A 17,444-nucleotide genomic window follows, 5' to 3' on the forward strand; every position below is an offset into this window, starting at 1 on the left:
ATTTATCCACTAAGGTAATATGAGATTCTTGTATGCAGCAGATATCTGTCCTGAGTTTTTGTATCTAATCAGCCAACCAGTGCCTCTTAAGAGGACAGTTTAAGCCATTCACATTAATTGAGAGTATTGATAAGTCTGGTAGCATTTTGGGTGTCAAGTTTTTTGAAAGTCCAGTGGATATTTTAAATCTTTTCACCACTATGGAAATTGAGTTTGGGTCAAGAATTTCAGAGTGAGTTTACTTTGTTGGTAGAGCATTGTGCTGGTCATTATGGAGGATGGGTCTGAGGATATCCTGAATAGCTGGTTTGATTATGGCAAATTTCTTCAACGTGTGTACATCATTAAAGTATTTAACTTCTCTATCATAAATGAAGCTCAATTTAGCTGGATACAGTATCCTGGGCTGAAATTTGTTTTGTTTTAGGAGATTGAAGGTCGATGACCATCCTCTTCTGACTTGAAAAGTTTCAGCAGAAAGATCTGCAATCATTCTAATATTCTTCCCCTTGTAGGTTATGATGTTCTTATGTCTGGCTGCTTGCAGGATTTTCTCCTTCATATTAACTTTGCCTAAGTTAATGACAATGTGTCTAGAAGATGTTTTATTTGAGTTGAGTCTTGCTGGGGTTCTGAAACTGTCTGCTATCTGAATTTCAGTATTTCTTGCCATGCTTGGGACACTTTCCTCAATTATTTCTTGGAGTAGAGTATCTGTGCTTTTTGTACCATCCTCTCCTCCTTCAGGGATTCCTATGAGGTGAATGTTTGTTCTTTTGGAGTGATCCCACAATTCTCTCAAAGAATGATCCATTTTTGTTCTCCACTTCTCTTCCTCTGAGCATTTGGTACTTCCCTGTGCAGGTTGCAAGAGCCCACAGGGAGCTGGAGGGCATTGCCACTGCCTGCAAGGGGCACAGGAGCCAGATGGGGAACTGGAGGGCAGAGCTGCTGACCCTGGGTTTTGTGCTGCAGGAGCCAAGTGGAGAGCTGAAGGACAGGGTTGTCATCTTGGGCTATAGGTCAGGATCTGGGCAAGAGTTGTAGAGTGTGGGTCATGGGTTGCAGGGGCTGGATGGGGATCCAGAGGGTAGAGTCTGTGGCCATGGGCTGCATGGCTCACAGGAGCTAGGCGGGAGTCACTGTCCATGGGTATGGGTCATAGAAGCTGGTTGGGAGTCACCAGCTGTAGGCCGTGTGTCTCAGGAGCCAGGCAGAAGTCTCTGACTGTGGGCTGTGGGTCTCAGGAGCCAGAGGGCAGAGTCACTGGCCATGGGCCACAGGTCACAGGAGCCAGGTGGGAGTCACCAGCTACAGGCCGGGCGTTGAGATGTCTGGCAGGGAGCCTATCCACTCAATGCAGGCTGCAGAGCCAGGGAGCCCATGGGCTGGTCCTCAGTGGTCAGTAGCACAGGACCCGAGCTATGTTCTTTCCAATATGGGACAAGTCTTTCTCCCCTTGTGACTCCCTGCCTCTATTAAAGTTATAGTTTCAGTTCAACTATCCCACAGCTCATGAGGTGCCACCCCCTAGCAAAAATCTGCCAAATGCTCTAGATTTTGCAGGGGCTAGTCTTCCAGACCACCAGGAGATGGAGGAGGGGTAGATTTGGAGTTCAGGAAGGTAGGGAGAATATTAGATCATCTTTTGTCCCAGGCAAGAGATTGCCTGGACTTGTAATGGTATCTCTCTGTGGAGGGAGTTCCGCCCCTCAGTGCTTCTTTTCTCTTTGGTGAAACAAAAGGTCCTCTGTTCTCTACTCCCCTCAAGCCACTCTGGGGGGGGGAGGGAGGGGGGAGGAGGGGATTTCTGTCCTCTTTGGGATAGATTTTGTACCTGAAATTTGTTTCCTTGGAATCCCAGCTTGTCACAGCAGGGGTGATGTGAACCTATTCATCTTGTCTCTCATCTCAGCTCCTGATCTTCCACTTTATTAGGTTATCACTGGCCATTATTTCTCCCTCTGGAGGGGAGCCTCTGCTGAAAGCTGGCTTCAGTCAACCATCTTGCCTCCCTCCCCAAGAAGAAGAATATAAATATAAAATCACAATGTGGTTCTTTAAAACCCGACAAAAATATTGATAAATACAAGTACCAAATGAATGACATGAACAGACAATAGCAACTTTTGGTTTCTAACGTTTCTAAGAATTGTGTGCATATACAGGCTGTTCACATGGTTTATTTACTTACAGATATTTATATAGAAACCAGAATTATGTCAAAATACACATAAACACATACACAGGAGGTAGTGAACTATTTTTACTTAGGAGGTAGTGAACTATTGTTACTAAGATATTAGGAAAATTATTTTGAAAATTTATGAATATTTGCAATATGAAATCTGTTTCAATTCATTTGCTAACCTGTATTATCAGTTTGTTGAAAAGCACACTGGAATCACAGTTTCAAACTTTACTATGCATAACAATCATCTATGAAGCCTCACACAGAGAGGCTTTGTCTGATAACTCATGTGGGGGTCAGAAATTCATATTTTAATAAGCTCCCCAGGTATAATTACAAAAAAGCAATCCATATACCACATTCTCCTTCTAGTAATTAAAATGGTTTCCAATTATAAGATGTTTCAAGTTATATTCCAAACATTAGGTGTAGTGTCTTAAGACTCTGCTGACCTTTTCCTGATAACATAATAACTTGTTTAATTAATATAAACATCAAGTCCTAGTAGTTCTTATTAAGGTAATAATTATACTTTTAAAAAGTATACTAAATACATATATGATGATTTCTAATATTTGCATAGTACTTTAAATGAAAAACCACTTAATATTTAGCTTGTATTTTCACATCATTTCAAACAATGATGATTGTAAAATTATTTAATATAGATGAATTCTATAGATTGTGCAATAAGTCAGAAAATTAAAAGAAACACTATTAAACACTCTAAAGTTACCTTATAACCTTGTTTTTAAACCTGGGTAATATTTTGGTTGATTAAAATTTCCTTAGAAAACAGAGCTAACATTTAAAAAGGTAGAGTCTCCATGCTGAGTTGAGATATATACAACACAAACTGTGTGACTTGGGGAGAGTTGGGAAGCCTGCTGCTATTTTTGTATTATAGTGAGGATATCATCCCTCAAATTTTAGTCTATTGACATTTTGTCAGATGTTTCTGTAACCTCCTTGGTCTAAATACAATAGAACCTCTATAAGTCAACCACCCAAAGGACTATAACAAACTGTTCTACATGCTGAGGTGGTCAATATAATGAAATAAGTCTACTGGTGCATGTCCTGTCTGTCAAAATTAGGTCAACTTAAAGAGGTGGATGATCAATGTTTTTTATCGATAAGCATTAAAGTGTACTAGAAAACTGTTTTTGTTGTATGTAGGTGGGCAGGCAAGCTAGGACTGATTTTCAAAGAGCAAAATATTGAGATGTCCCACTTAATTCACTCTTTGGATGTAGGTGGAGAGAATTTGAGACCTCAAAGTTAGCTGAAGAACAATAAAGGTATAAAATAAAATTGTGGCTTATTTTGAGTGTCTTACAGTCTCTAACTGTTTCATAGACAGAATTTGTGTAATAAAACTTCTGACATTTAGTCTGAAATGCTGGAGACTCAAGTGGGGCTGGTAGAGAGTGTGGTTGGTGAGTAGGAGGAGTCAGTAAACACATATTGATAGGGCTCTACTGACAAAAGACTTTGGAGCAGCGGTTCTCAACCTGTGGGTTGCGACCCACAGGAACTGTATTAAAGGGCTGGGGCATTAGGAAGGTTGAGAACCTTTAAGGGAAATTAGAAGTAAATATGACCCCAAATCTATAAATAAAATCAGTTACATTAAGAAGTAGTTTATGAATCAAGGGCAATTGGTTCTTCCTCTAAATGATGTCATCTTTTCAATGTTTATATAGGGTCATAATACCTAGTGTCATAACAATTGATTTAAAAAGAATTGTCTATTTATTTGTACAAAGGGAAAATTGAATGAAAAAAGACATGTTAATATATTGTAATATGTCTGGGGAAGCTAATGGTCAGATTGTAATGCCCCAGCCCAGGGCACCTGAAAGATGTATATGGGAAACTAAATCAATGCCATGAAAATGACATACTGTATAAGACTATACCACTGATAGACTAACCGGCCTGCCATGTACAAAAAGCATTTGGGGTGGTTATTTAAAGAAGATAGTCACAGTCCTAACATTTTTTAGTCCTTTTATATAGCCATAAACATATTTTGTGGATTAAAACTCAACCAGGTAAAAAATGAAATGGCTTCAGTGTCCTCTGGACACCTGGCTCAGCTCTTCTAGTGATGGGCTTGAGGAACAATGTGAAGGGGCACTTTGGGTTTCAATTGCACCCTATAAAGACTTCCTTCCACTTGACTGACAACCTCCTTCTGAATAATTCATTTATTTAAATACTCAAGGAAGAGTCCTCTGGTGTTGGCTGAGCCTGATAAACCTGAGAGCATCATCAGAGAACACCCTGGTCTGTTGGCTTTTTAGAAAGCTTTGAGCCCTGAGTATAAAAGCACCATCCCTTCCAACCACTGGGTTTCAAGTTTTCAGGTCTTTAATATTAAGAAGAATGTTATCCCAGCCTAAATGAATGGTTTTTAACATATTGGTATTGGTATTTGAGAGTTTGGTAAGTTAAGGGAACAAAATTTGGAACTAAACTTTCTCAGTATCTCTCAGGTCTATCACTTTGCAGCTTATGACCATGGAAAAGTAAGTTGAAATCTCTGTGTCTGATAATCCTTATCTGTAAAAGTGGAGGAGTCATTGTGTTGTTATGAAGATTAATGTGAATTAATTCTGTAAATTGATTTTAAGCCTGTTTTATACTGATAAGAACCAGTCAGAGCTCTTTCATTCTGTATCCATAGGTGTGTGTAGTCATGTATTATTGGCTGAAAAAATGAAATAAGAAGTTGGAATTTAAAAAACTACAATTTTATAATACGTTACTCTAAACACCTTGAAGTTCTTTTTAATAGAGGAAGAGCACTGTCTTTTGACTCGTTCCTTAATTCAGCTTCTTCGTAGTCTTTTTTTTTTTATTCTTCCCTAGATTTGATCTTTTGGAGACGTCTCTACCTGAAACTGACATAATTTAAATGCCAGCATGTATTATAAATATTTTTCCCATGCCCATACCTAATGCTACCTAGAACATTTATTTACAGATAGAAACTCAGAGTTAGATGTTCATGGCGTCTAGATTTCTATCAGTATGTCATATACTTTATATTTATCAGTATAAAACTTGCTATGAAGATTTCTAGGATCACAAAAAATTGTCTAAATTTCTTTTTTTTAAAGATATTGCCTGCTGAAATTGTTTTGGAGTAATTATTATGCTGTCCTAACATTTTTTTCTTACACAAAAGACTGAAAAAACTATACATAAAGCAAAACTCTGTGTCTGTGTAAACTGAAAACAGAATTTGAACACATTGCTGTATATTCTAATCAATGTTACAAACACATTTCTTCTTTTGCTTAGGTAACATCCCAAGTGAAATCTCTAAATACACCTTTATTCTTTTTCATTTACAGGCATTAATGCTACTCTTAGATTTGATTCATAGTGTATATTCTGATTCAGATCACGCTGTTTCTTTCTTTCTTTTTTTTTTTTTAATTTCTTTTCTTTCTACAGTTTATTGCTTTTGCTTCTTTATTCTTCATTCTGGTTTCCATCACAACTTTCTGCCTGGAGACACACGAAGCTTTCAATATTGTTAAAAACAAGACAGAACCAGTCATCAATGGCACAAGCGCTGTTCTGCAGTACGAAATTGAAACAGATCCTGCCTTGACCTACGTGGAAGGAGTGTGTGTGGTGTGGTTTACTTTTGAATTTTTAGTCCGTATTGTTTTCTCACCCAATAAACTTGAATTCATCAAAAATCTCTTGAATATCATCGACTTCGTGGCCATCCTGCCCTTCTACTTGGAGGTGGGACTCAGCGGGCTGTCATCCAAAGCTGCTAAGGATGTGCTGGGCTTCCTCCGGGTGGTGAGGTTCGTGCGGATCCTGAGAATCTTCAAGCTCACCCGCCACTTCGTGGGCCTGAGGGTGCTCGGACACACCCTCCGAGCGAGCACCAACGAATTTCTGCTGCTGATCATCTTTCTGGCTCTAGGAGTTTTGATATTCGCCACCATGATCTACTACGCCGAGAGAGTGGGTGCTCAGCCCAACGACCCTTCGGCCAGCGAGCACACACAGTTCAAAAACATTCCCATCGGGTTCTGGTGGGCAGTGGTGACCATGACGACCCTGGGGTACGGGGACATGTACCCCCAAACGTGGTCAGGGATGCTCGTGGGAGCCCTGTGTGCCCTGGCTGGCGTGCTGACCATAGCCATGCCCGTGCCTGTCATCGTCAACAATTTCGGAATGTACTACTCGTTGGCGATGGCGAAGCAGAAACTTCCGAGAAAAAGAAAGAAGCACATCCCTCCTGCCCCCCAGGCCAGCTCACCTCCCTTCTGCAAGACAGAATTAAACACGGCCTGCAATAGTACCCAGGCCGACGTGTGTCCGGGCAAAGACAATCGGCTTCTGGAGCATAACAGATCAGGTAAGGTGCTACTTCAAATGCATGTTATTAAATGCTTTATAGACCTCGGGCAGAAGGCGGCCATTCTGGTTTTCTGCAAACGTTCTTGAGTTTTCAGTCCCTCCGCCTTTGCAGAGAGCGTGTTTGCGTCAGGCTGACGGACAGCTGGGCGGTAGCATTTCTAAAGGAGCCCCAGATAGAAGCGTGCGTCGCCGGTCTATAGAGTTCTCCTGCTTTGGTGGGATGCCCTTTGCTGATGGTGCCAATATTTTCTTTTGCCTGTTTGTTGCTCTTGTGCCGATGTTTCCTTGTTTCCCTGCACGCTGTGACGGTATGATACTGGCCATTTTCCATCCTTCATCCTCCAATGTCGATCTCCATATCATTGGGCTTGGCGTGCTTGTCTCAGTGCTGCCTCTACCCCACGGTGCCATGCACCTCAACCTCATTCACAAGAAACAGTTATATAAGAAGAACGGATGCTTACATTTCAAAGGCCTAAACACCAAACAGGTGATATGGACGAGAACCCCTTTGATGACAAAGCTTTTCCCAAGTAATATTCTGGAGGACTGATCAAATTTTCATTGTTCTTAAGCTAGGTAGAGTAACTTAATATAAGCACTTTGGTGAGGCAAGGTGGCATGTAATATAATCAACTTACTATTATTCAGAGAATAAGTGATCCACTTTGGCTACTTGATGGAAAAATGGAATTTCTTTGTGGATTTCCATTCTATGCACCAGACTTTGCTCCCTCCCAGATCTAAATTTTGAGTGATTTACCATTTTAAATTAGCTAAGTCCCTTCTCCCCTCCACTGCCATAGGTAATCTAGAGTTGATTGACTACAGATTTAGATTCAGTTTGCCAAAGTAGTGATAGTCAGTGGTGTCATCTCTAGTCTACTAGGAATGGTATACAGATGATATATTTTTGATTAAACAATTTATTTAGATTTTACCCTACTATGAAAAAAATAAGGTACATGAATTCCCTAAAACATAGGTATATTTCATTTTTTTCTGGATAAAAATGGCTGACGATTATTCTATGTGAATAATTTTGTTCAATTTATAAATAAAAAAAAATAACACCAATCAGCAAAGCAAAGAAACAAAGAAGGCAGGTGCCATTTTCATAGGTCCCTCTTTAGCTACCAAAAGCTTTTATGAGTTAGGTAGAAGGGGAAAAACAAAACAAAAATGTGCTGGAGCTGAACTACTGTTTGTAAGTTTTATTTATAATCTTTATGTTCAAAATATACCTAAAAACTATGTTCAATATATACGTGAAAACTGGTAAGAATATCTTTATGAAAGATAGAGTTTCGTTGGTACTGCTGTCATCAGACTGTTCTCCCAGCATATCTATTCCTGAAGCCCTTAAGAAGGATATAGAAAAAGAGGACACACTCTCATCCCAAGTAAACATTGTAATAACAAGCTAGTATCTAGGCTAATAGGATGTGAAAGTCTTTGGCAGGGATACAGAAGTAAACAGATAGTTATTTCAAGGGCATTTGGAGAAACTGAACTTGTCCCATTGTATGCTCAAAAATATTTTGCTGCTCCAAAATAGAGTGCCTGAACAACAAGTCTGTGCTCTTTGGAATTATTTTTATTAAGATTTTTAGGAAAAAAATACTTTCAGAAAATAATAAAAGTATATTTCTTAAAGAAGTACAGAAAAATTATTAATTTAAGAACTTTTTCTTAAATAGGCTTCACTCTTAAAGATGCCTATTCAGAGTATCTAGTATGTGAAAAATTGTAAGATTATAACTTATGCCCTATTTCATTATCACACTTACTTTGAATTTGACAGTGTGAAATCTTATTCCCTATTACATAAAATCCAGAAAGAAATTAAAATTTCCCAAAGTACATTCCACTCCTGTTTAATACATTTCCATTTTGCCCCCATGTAATATTTATGTGAAGAGTGATGAAAATTCTTTTTCTTATTGTGATGTGATTCTCTGTTTTGTATATGGAGTGACTGGACTATGGGCATTCCGTGTAAACTCTTTGTCCTGTCTCATTTCCTCATCCGTCACTGTCTGTCAATGGGCATGGTGCTGTGACAGTGTTATCAGGTGACGACAGTACAGGAAGTGAGCCGCCATTATCACCCCCAGAAAGGCTCCCCATCAGACGCTCTAGTACCCGAGACAAAAACAGAAGAGGGGAAACATGTTTCCTACTGACGACAGGTGATTACACGTGTGCTTCTGATGGAGGGATCAGGAAAGGTAGGCACGCATCTACTCAGATCATAACAGGTGACTTCATAATTAAGTGCTGAAAATACATGGAGTAATGTGAAATGCTCATTCGTCATTTTCTGGACAGACTGCATGCAGTGCTCTGTTCTTCTCTCCATCGCATCTTTTCTCTTTAGAAAAAAATTTTAAATACATAATAGTGATGATCATATCTGAAAGGCATTTCATCCTTTTTTCCCTCCCCCCTTCCTTCCTTCTTTATTTCTTTCATTTGCCATTTGTCTATGAGCAGAATTGGAATGGAATATGTAAATATTAAATCACTCGTCCAATTATTTTAATATAATATACTAACAGTCTTTTAATGTTATCTTTTTCAGTACAACAAGTAAAACTCACTAATTGGCTCTATGTATATATTTCTTGAGTAATTGATGACTATAAAATATAAGGGTCTAAAAAATAAAATATTACACATATTCCAATTAAGTCTCTTATCCAGTACATGGGCAGTGTTTGCTGGTGGTTTATCTGAGCATCTCAGGGTTGCAGAGGTGCGGACACTGAGCCACGTGGAACAGTACAGCTAATGCCTAGAAATGCCGCTGTAGATTGACAAAGTGTGCTTATGGAATTTCTCTTCCGGAACAATAATAATTTGTTACTATTGTAATAATAATAATAGTATAATAGTTTTACTGCTTTTCAACAGGCACTAAATAGTGCCTGACACATAGAAGCTAATAAATACTTCTTGAGGGGATAAATTGTTGTGCAGGCATCTTTGTTAGAACACAGAATACTGAAGTTCTACTTCCTCACATCGTTCCCTTTCCTCAATTATACCACTCTCTATGACTATTCCCTGGGTGCTTTTTGGGGTGTGTGTGTGTGTGTGTGTGTGTGGTAAATTTGATAAACCTTCGGACAATCAGAATGTTTTTCTTCTCTTTAAGAGAAGTCTTGTGAAAATTATAACGCACTTTTGTCAAAATGTTTCTCGGCTCCTTGATTAGTTTCTACTTTGACAATTCCAGTTGCTTTCCCACCGTAGTTATTTTTTTTTTCTTGTATATTACTGGAAGAGGGGAAAAAACTATTATGATTTCTTATGGTAGTTGACTAAATTTGCATGAAAATCTACTCCAAAACTTTCAGATCAGTGCAACTGCATTTTAAAAATACCAAGCTTATTTGTTATCCATTCCAATTTCTCCCTATTGAATTCTTTACCATTTTAAACCTTGAATATTTATTTGTGATGCCCTCTTTCTGTTCGAATATCTCATTACCCACGTTGTGCTTCTCTTTCATTCCTTCTGATCACTTTAGATTGCCCTTCTCTGCCTCTATGCCTTTGAGACTCAAAAGAGAAGACAAAAGACTCTTCTTTTATTCCTTCAATGAGAAATATTTTAAATACTTCTCCATTCCAATTACTTCCATCGTTTGCATCTATTTCTTGCACCAAATGTATTGCAATCACCTGAATAAATTTGTTTGATGGTTTTACTATTTTACAATTAAGTATGTGCTAGAAACATTTTAAATATTTTATGAAAAGAATTAATACCATATTATAGTACTTGAGCAAAATGTGTATATTGAACAATGATAATAACATTTAACTAATATCTTAAATAAAACATATTGTATACATGTATATATTTATATGTACATGGGATAAATCTACATAAAGGTAGATAAATCTACATAGATTTATCCACATGTACATATAAATAGATATGTATGCATATATACACATACATATGTACACATGTATATATTTATATGTATGTGTGGTTAAATTTACATAGATTTTTGAGCATCATTTAACGAAGTATCACATGAAATATTTGTACTAAGATTATGTGTTTAAGAACCTCACCAGAATTTGTTGTCTTCCAGGTTAGACAATATTAATATTTTGAATTTTATACTGTCAGTGGAAATCACAGATAAGTAAAGGCTTTGCAAATTAAAAAGCACTATGAAAATGTAAAATTTTACTGTAAAATTGTGAATTTTCATAAGCAAAGCAATTAATAAGATATTTAGTTTGCATGGAAAAAATATACATGCAATCTTATTTCACAAACACAAAATCACTTTATCAATAAGAATATCTTTGAAAGTTCATCCATGAGCTTTTCATTTTTTGTCATTTCTTATCATTATCAACTCTTTTTCTTTCTTGCTTACTTGGTTTATAGCTGTGTTTTTTTTTTTTTTCTAGACCTGGTAAAATTTCTGGCTAACTTCACTTAATCTTTTCAGTGTGTTACCATGTCATATCTACCATGAATTCATTTCATTTCTTGTCATGTTATCTTTTGTGTAGATTTCTCCTGTCTCTTCCACTCAAACATTTATTTCCTATATAGTCCTTTCATTTATGTTTCACGTTAATCTCTCTACTAATTTGATTTTAATTCTCTAAAAATTCTTCCCTCATGTAAATGGAAAGATATTACTGGTTTTCCAGTGAATCCTTTTTCCATTTCTAAATATGAATATATTGGGGCATATACTAAGAAAACTTTAAGGATTGCAGTGATCTCCCAAAGATGATCTCCCATCTTTTTATTTAGAGTGTAGGGTTTAGGAAAGCGCATTATGTTGTCTACATAGTGCATCAACAGGCACTCTCAATATTGCTCCAAATAAGCACATGCTCTTGAGAACTGTATAAAATGAAGGCTGTGCATTTAATGTGAATTCAAACTGACTTTAGTATTTTTTATTCTCAATAATATTTTCAGCCATTCAGTAAAGCCTTAATTAAGAAAATTTTATTGTTTTCTAATCAGAAGTAAATATGCAGAATAAAGAAAAAATATATATCAATAACATGTAATTTTTTACTAATTAAATACTTTTTACTCAATTAGTCAGGAATCCTTTTCAAATGGACACTGAAATTGTAGTCATTGAAAATAGAGAACCTGTAAACAGAATAGATAATATTTCTGTTAAAGACTAGTTCAGAAAAGTAATATTTAGATAGCAACTAGGAGTTACCTATTACCAGTGTGAATAATATAAAATTGTCAGATTTCTACCTTTCAGGAGATCCTGTAGGGACCCTGGAGATCATGGAGAAAACACATATATTTTCCCAATGATTTGTAGGTATTAAACAACTCCTTTGGTTCATACATATTTATCAGTTTTCCTTTAATAAAAATTAATCAATGTTTATAGTCTAGTTTACATTTTTAGGTTATAGAGGTAACTCATGCATAGGATAAATTGCTTTTTCTATAATTCCCCAAGTTATATTTTCAGTCACTTTATAAAAGATCAGTAATAACTAATCCTCCAGGCACGTGAAGTTTTCCATGTAGGAATAAATTATTTGCAATTTTTTAAATTATTTAAGATATCCTCCCATTAGCTATTCCATCATCCACCAGCACAGAATGAAATATATACCAACTCTCATGTTTTGTAGGTCAGAATACTAACAAAAAAAAATTGACAGATAATTCCTTCATTAGCAAAGATTATGTCCTAGAGAACTTTATCATAGTTAATGGACAGTATACACTTCCACCCACAAAATCTCAAAGAAGACACTTAGTCTGCTGAAAGTTAACATGTGTGCATGTTGGAAAGGGCAGTGTTCCCTGTTTCCCTTTCCCATACAGTCCAGGTTTCCTCCGTAATAGAGCTATTATTGCAATCCATCCCACATCTGTCTTGACTTCTCCCAAGTCAAATAATCAGCTAAATCACTTATCTTCTTCCAGTGAAAGGAGGAGGGGTAGCCATGGTTTCTTCCTTAGAAGTTCTGTGAAAGGATAGAATAAAAGAAACAAGTAGCTGGAAGAAATATTAGGAAGCATAAAAGATCCGTTTTTTTTAAAATATAATCATAAAGATCACCAGGGGCTAATTAGGTCCAAGAAGTGTACCACACACTCAAAGGGAGACAAGCCCACTGAAATTGTATCTCCTGGTTTAATTTTGTTTTCGCAAAGGGAATCTCATTTTACTTTTCTATAACAATTCTTCAATGGATCTGCCAAAACATTTATTTCCAAAGTTTGTATATGACTACATTTTTATTCAATATACAAGTAGTTGCCCTAATTTAAGACAATTTACTTCCTACGGTATGCTCAGTGTTTTCCACCTCACTTAACTTCCTCTAAACTTTTTTAATAAGAAAATCTCATAACATATGGGATTCTTCCAAAGGTGATCTTGATAGAGAGCATCGTTGAGTAGCTAAGGAAAACCACTGGGGTAAAGGTTTTGAGAAGACCTTTTATTCTATGATTTGGTGGCTACTATGAACAAAAAATCAGGATGAAAATAATAAGGAGAAAAAGTGAATTAAGATCAAATTGTTCTTAATTCTTGGGTGAGGGGATGGGGGAGAGAAATTCAGGTGAAAACATATGTAATCAAACTTTGTTTCACTGATTTTATGACTCAACTTATATTTCATTCATTTTATTTTTTTCTTTACTTTTTTATTAAAGGGATTAGAAATGGGCATTCCATTCTACATCACCTGGATAATGGCATCAAAGCCATTATTTAAGAATCATCCTTTTAACACTATAAAGCTGGAAGATTAAATATGCTGGAAAAAGAGCTGTCAACTTAAACTTAAGCATGCCTTATGAGCTTAGTAAATAATAAACAATGAAAAGAGAAAAATTGCTGACTGATTTTTCTTTTTTTCAGAAACACATCTTAAAATTTAAACCTATTAGTTAATCTTATATCTTACTTAAGTTGCTTTGCCTAATTCTTGAAAGAGTTCTAGTAAAATATATGCCAAAATTATATTAACACTAATCTGGGAAGGAATGGATTTTGAAATATTATGATTGTAATTCATGATAACTGTTTTATTCTTTTGGGAATGACAACTACAGTGAGCTTCCTTTTTTTTAGAGTTATAAATTGTTTCAATATTGAATTCTTTGTAAACAAATTCTTTGAGTTTGAAAATAGCACTTTGTTTGTCTGTGTCTATTTTCTGGTTAAATTCAACTGATGTCTGTGCATTTTTTCATAAAAGGATATGAAAAATCTCGAAGCTTAAACAACATAGCGGGCTTGGCAGGCAATGCTCTGAGGCTCTCTCCAGTAACATCACCCTACAACTCTCCTTGTCCTCTGAGGCGCTCTCGATCTCCCATCCCATCTATCTTGTAAACCAAACTGCATCAGTCGGCTAAATTGTATAAAGTCAAGTACTGTTTACCCCTATCATGGAAATAATTAAACGTAGAGTTGCTCCAGGTTCCATTAATACAGTATAAATCTTGCATGGTATTACTATTTGAAGTCAGAAAAGCCACTTGGGTAGCTAATGAATCTTATCCAGGCTTTAACATTTATCTAAAGTAGTGTTACACTTCTCTATATTAATTTCCCTGACTTCCTTTTGCAATAAAATCACAGATAGTGTCAGACAATGGCCAGTACACTAATACATAAAACATATCTTCAGGGAGATATATTTAAAACAGTGTGCTTCTAAATGCCAATCACTTCATTGGAACTTCATTTTGTTGTGACTCTAATCATTCTGAAGATGTCTGGGATTCTATCTTGATTTCATACAACATGACTTTGGTCAGCTCATTTGCATGGACCATCTCGTGTCTATCACCTGAAAGCAATGTTGCCGAGCTCGGGGACTGTGGATAGCTCAGGATACGTGTACTTGCATCGACCCATCCTGCTGATATAAATGCACTGGTCTACTGTTCTGCATGCTGATTTGTGGGGTGGGTGAGATGGGGGTGAGTTTCTTCCTTGACATTTTTTTTCTTTATTCTTTGAAAGAAATATTGTTTTAAATAGTTAACTTTCTTGATTGACTTACTTTTCTTTGAAAATGATGTATTGGAGTTCTGAATGTCTCTGGTTGTTTGCACACAGATAACTGCAAAGAGGTTGTCATTACTGGTTACACGCAAGCTGAGGCCAGATCTCTTACTTAATGACTTGGGGAAGGCACAAAACATGAGAGAAAGGTAACTGCCAGCCAGGCTTGCATTGTCTAGCCAGGAATTGCTGCTTGGTACTAGAGTCAATTTTTTTTTTTTTTTTAATCCTAGGGTTTGTCATCATTTTCAAAGGCAGGGTGCCAAATATCACCCAAAGCTCTCCTGTCTTTTTGGTTCCCTTTCCTTTATTTTTATTTTTTTTGTGTGTGTGTGCAGACATCAAAGGTCATGGGTGTTCACACAGGAGGCTTTTTTGACTAGCCTTAAATTTCTGAATCAAAGGATTAGTAGGATTTTCAGGCAGTGTTTAATCAGGTGCTTTGTCCTGTATGTTGTTTCTGTCTGTCTGTCTTAGCTCCCCGTTTTAACTGTATATGCCATCTGTCTCCATGAAACACAGAAATGCCTTGATAAGGTGTTCATGATTTTAGTGCTGGGTCCCTCCCAATTCTTGCCTCCTGCCTTCTTTGCAATTTGGAGCAGCCTCTCTGCTTTGTGTACAAATTAATGACGCCCCATAGTCCACCTAAGTTAATCAGCACTGAATCTTTTTGTTAAGCAGGACTTAAACAGCAATTTTACCATTGCACTTGGCTGCTGCTGCGGTGTCTGTTTTTACTACCTAGCAACCAGCATTCATTACTACACTCCAGCGAAATCCCCAGGGAGTCTTACTCAGTCTGAGTGGAAGAGAAGTCTGTTTCTGCATCCCTGTGTGTATTGAGCATGGGAGGGAAGAAAAATGCCATATTATAAATGGAAGGATAAAAAGTATTTCTAAAGCATTCAGGATCTTTCAGACTGTTGATTAATTCCTAATTCTCATGTTTATTTTTTCAAGTTAGGGAGACAAAAGTCACTTTTGTTATTGGCCACAAAATGTGTATTAATTACTTTATATCTCCAAGTCCTAGAGCATGACCTGCATGTAAGAGATCTTGTACAGCAATGTATTCACCCAGACGTAAATATCTGATACTTAGAGACACAGCGATACTTTTGATAAGACCACACATAGAATATTATAATTACACACACATTTATGGTAAAGGAATTAATATGCTGTCTGGTGCTGCTGTTATTGACTACAGTGTTGTACAGAATTTATCATGGATTTTTGGCTGCTGAGAAAGGGACAGTGGAAATTAGCCATGCCAAGGACTATACTGGAAACAGACTTCTGCTGCTGAATGTGCCCTGATGTGACCAGTTTGCACTTGGAAGAGAGCCCCGTGTCTTCAGGAGGCATTGAAAGCTTATAACAGAAAAGTGGCTAGAACTCATCTGGTGCTCCCCATGAGAGGTCTGCTTGTCACCGGCCAGTATCTATAAAACAACTGTAAATACCGACACACACGAGTGCATGGGTCAGTGGCTTTGGCCATCTCACATCAACGAAAGCCAAATTCATGAGCAACATCTCTGAAGCTTCAAGCAAGGCCCATGATGTCTTTGAATTACCCCTCATGGGCCCACAATAGGTTGTGCTGTGAATTATGTAAGGCAGTGATACTGATGTAGTATAGGTCTGTCTTAATTCCCTTATTCCTATTTTGTTGGTTGAATCTATGAACATTGTATCATTTTCTTATAAACCACTTGTGTTATCAGCTTGTCAATTACATTGTGAATTTTTAGCTGTCTGTTTATTAAAATTGACATGTTTTTTAGTCACATATTCATTTAGTTTGGGGAAATTGTTGTGGCTTAAGTGAAACTCACCAACGCTATTCATAGTTTAAGTCTTCTGTCATTATTACCTCAATTATAAATATTATAAGAATAAAATTCTGGCAATGAGAGTATTTTTTTATTAAATGATTAAGGCGCAATGTCAGTATATAGAATATTAATCAAATTATATCTTAAAATGTATATTTTGCATAAAAGAGATATTCTTTAATCAATTACTTTTTTGTGAGTTTTGTGTCAAAGGAAGCTTGTATGTCTTTAAAACTGTTGTAGTTGAAAGTATATAAGAATTTTTCATCTTGCTTAATCAATATTTCCAGAATGTATAAATTCCCCTGGGATTCTGAATATAACATGTAACCTAACTATGAAACCCTGTGTTGTGGACCTTTTGTGAACATTTCAAGGTGCATGCACAACCTTGGTGATAACCGATGATAATGTAACAACTGAAATGAAGAATAAAAGGCAAATGAGCTGGGGATAAACTTGAATCCCATCTGATTAAATTATTCGTATATTTTTTCTTGGCTTCCTTTTGTGTGTGTGTGTTGCAATTTTCAACAGACTTTACTAATTTTATACTTTATGGTATCACACCAGACACTCATGCATAATAAAGAATTTGGGATAAAAGGACATAAAATCACATGATTCCTACTTTCATTCAAGTCTCAGGCATGGAGTCAATGCTTTCTTGTTCCTTTCATTCCTTTTGCTTTGCCTGCCTATACAGGATGGCCCAGAAGTCACCCCTAAAGTCGCCATACATAGAGAAAATGGGAAATGGGAGCTAAACATACCTTTATTTACAAAATATTAATTGCACAATTTGACAAAAGACTTACAAAATTTTCTGTACATGTTTGTTCAAAATTTTACAAAGAGGGGACCAACATGTACAGAATATTTTTGTAAGTATTTTGTGAAATTTTGGAATTAATATTTTGTAGGTAAAGATACTCTTTTTTTTTTTTTTTTTTT

The 17,444-nt window shown here is 36.6% G+C and overlaps 1 protein-coding gene across 6 annotated transcripts in view; it reads left to right on the forward strand.

Moving 5' to 3' along the window:
• Positions 1-16,985, forward strand: part of KCNC2 (potassium voltage-gated channel subfamily C member 2) — a 235,537-nt gene extending 218,552 nt beyond the window's left edge. Inside the window, exons 3-6 of one of the 6 annotated variants that reach the window (XM_012814180.1) lie at positions 5,660-6,587; positions 8,656-8,820; positions 14,701-14,795; positions 15,860-16,985. In XM_012814180.1, the coding sequence (XP_012669634.1) occupies positions 5,660-6,587; positions 8,656-8,820; positions 14,701-14,762 (1,155 nt within the window). In that variant the 3' untranslated portion in view covers positions 14,763-14,795; positions 15,860-16,985. Of the gene's footprint in view, positions 1-5,659; positions 6,588-8,655; positions 8,821-13,283 lie in introns of all 6 variants that reach the window. The other 5 variants (XM_012814178.1, XM_012814179.2, XM_012814181.1 and 2 more) reach the window with 5 other exon arrangements.
• Positions 16,986-17,444: the final 459 nt, after the last annotated feature.

Source organism: Otolemur garnettii, unplaced genomic scaffold (genome assembly GCF_000181295.1).
Source record: "Otolemur garnettii isolate 467f Iridium unplaced genomic scaffold, OtoGar3 scaffold00007, whole genome shotgun sequence".
Classification (NCBI taxonomy): domain Eukaryota; kingdom Metazoa; phylum Chordata; class Mammalia; order Primates; family Galagidae; genus Otolemur; species Otolemur garnettii.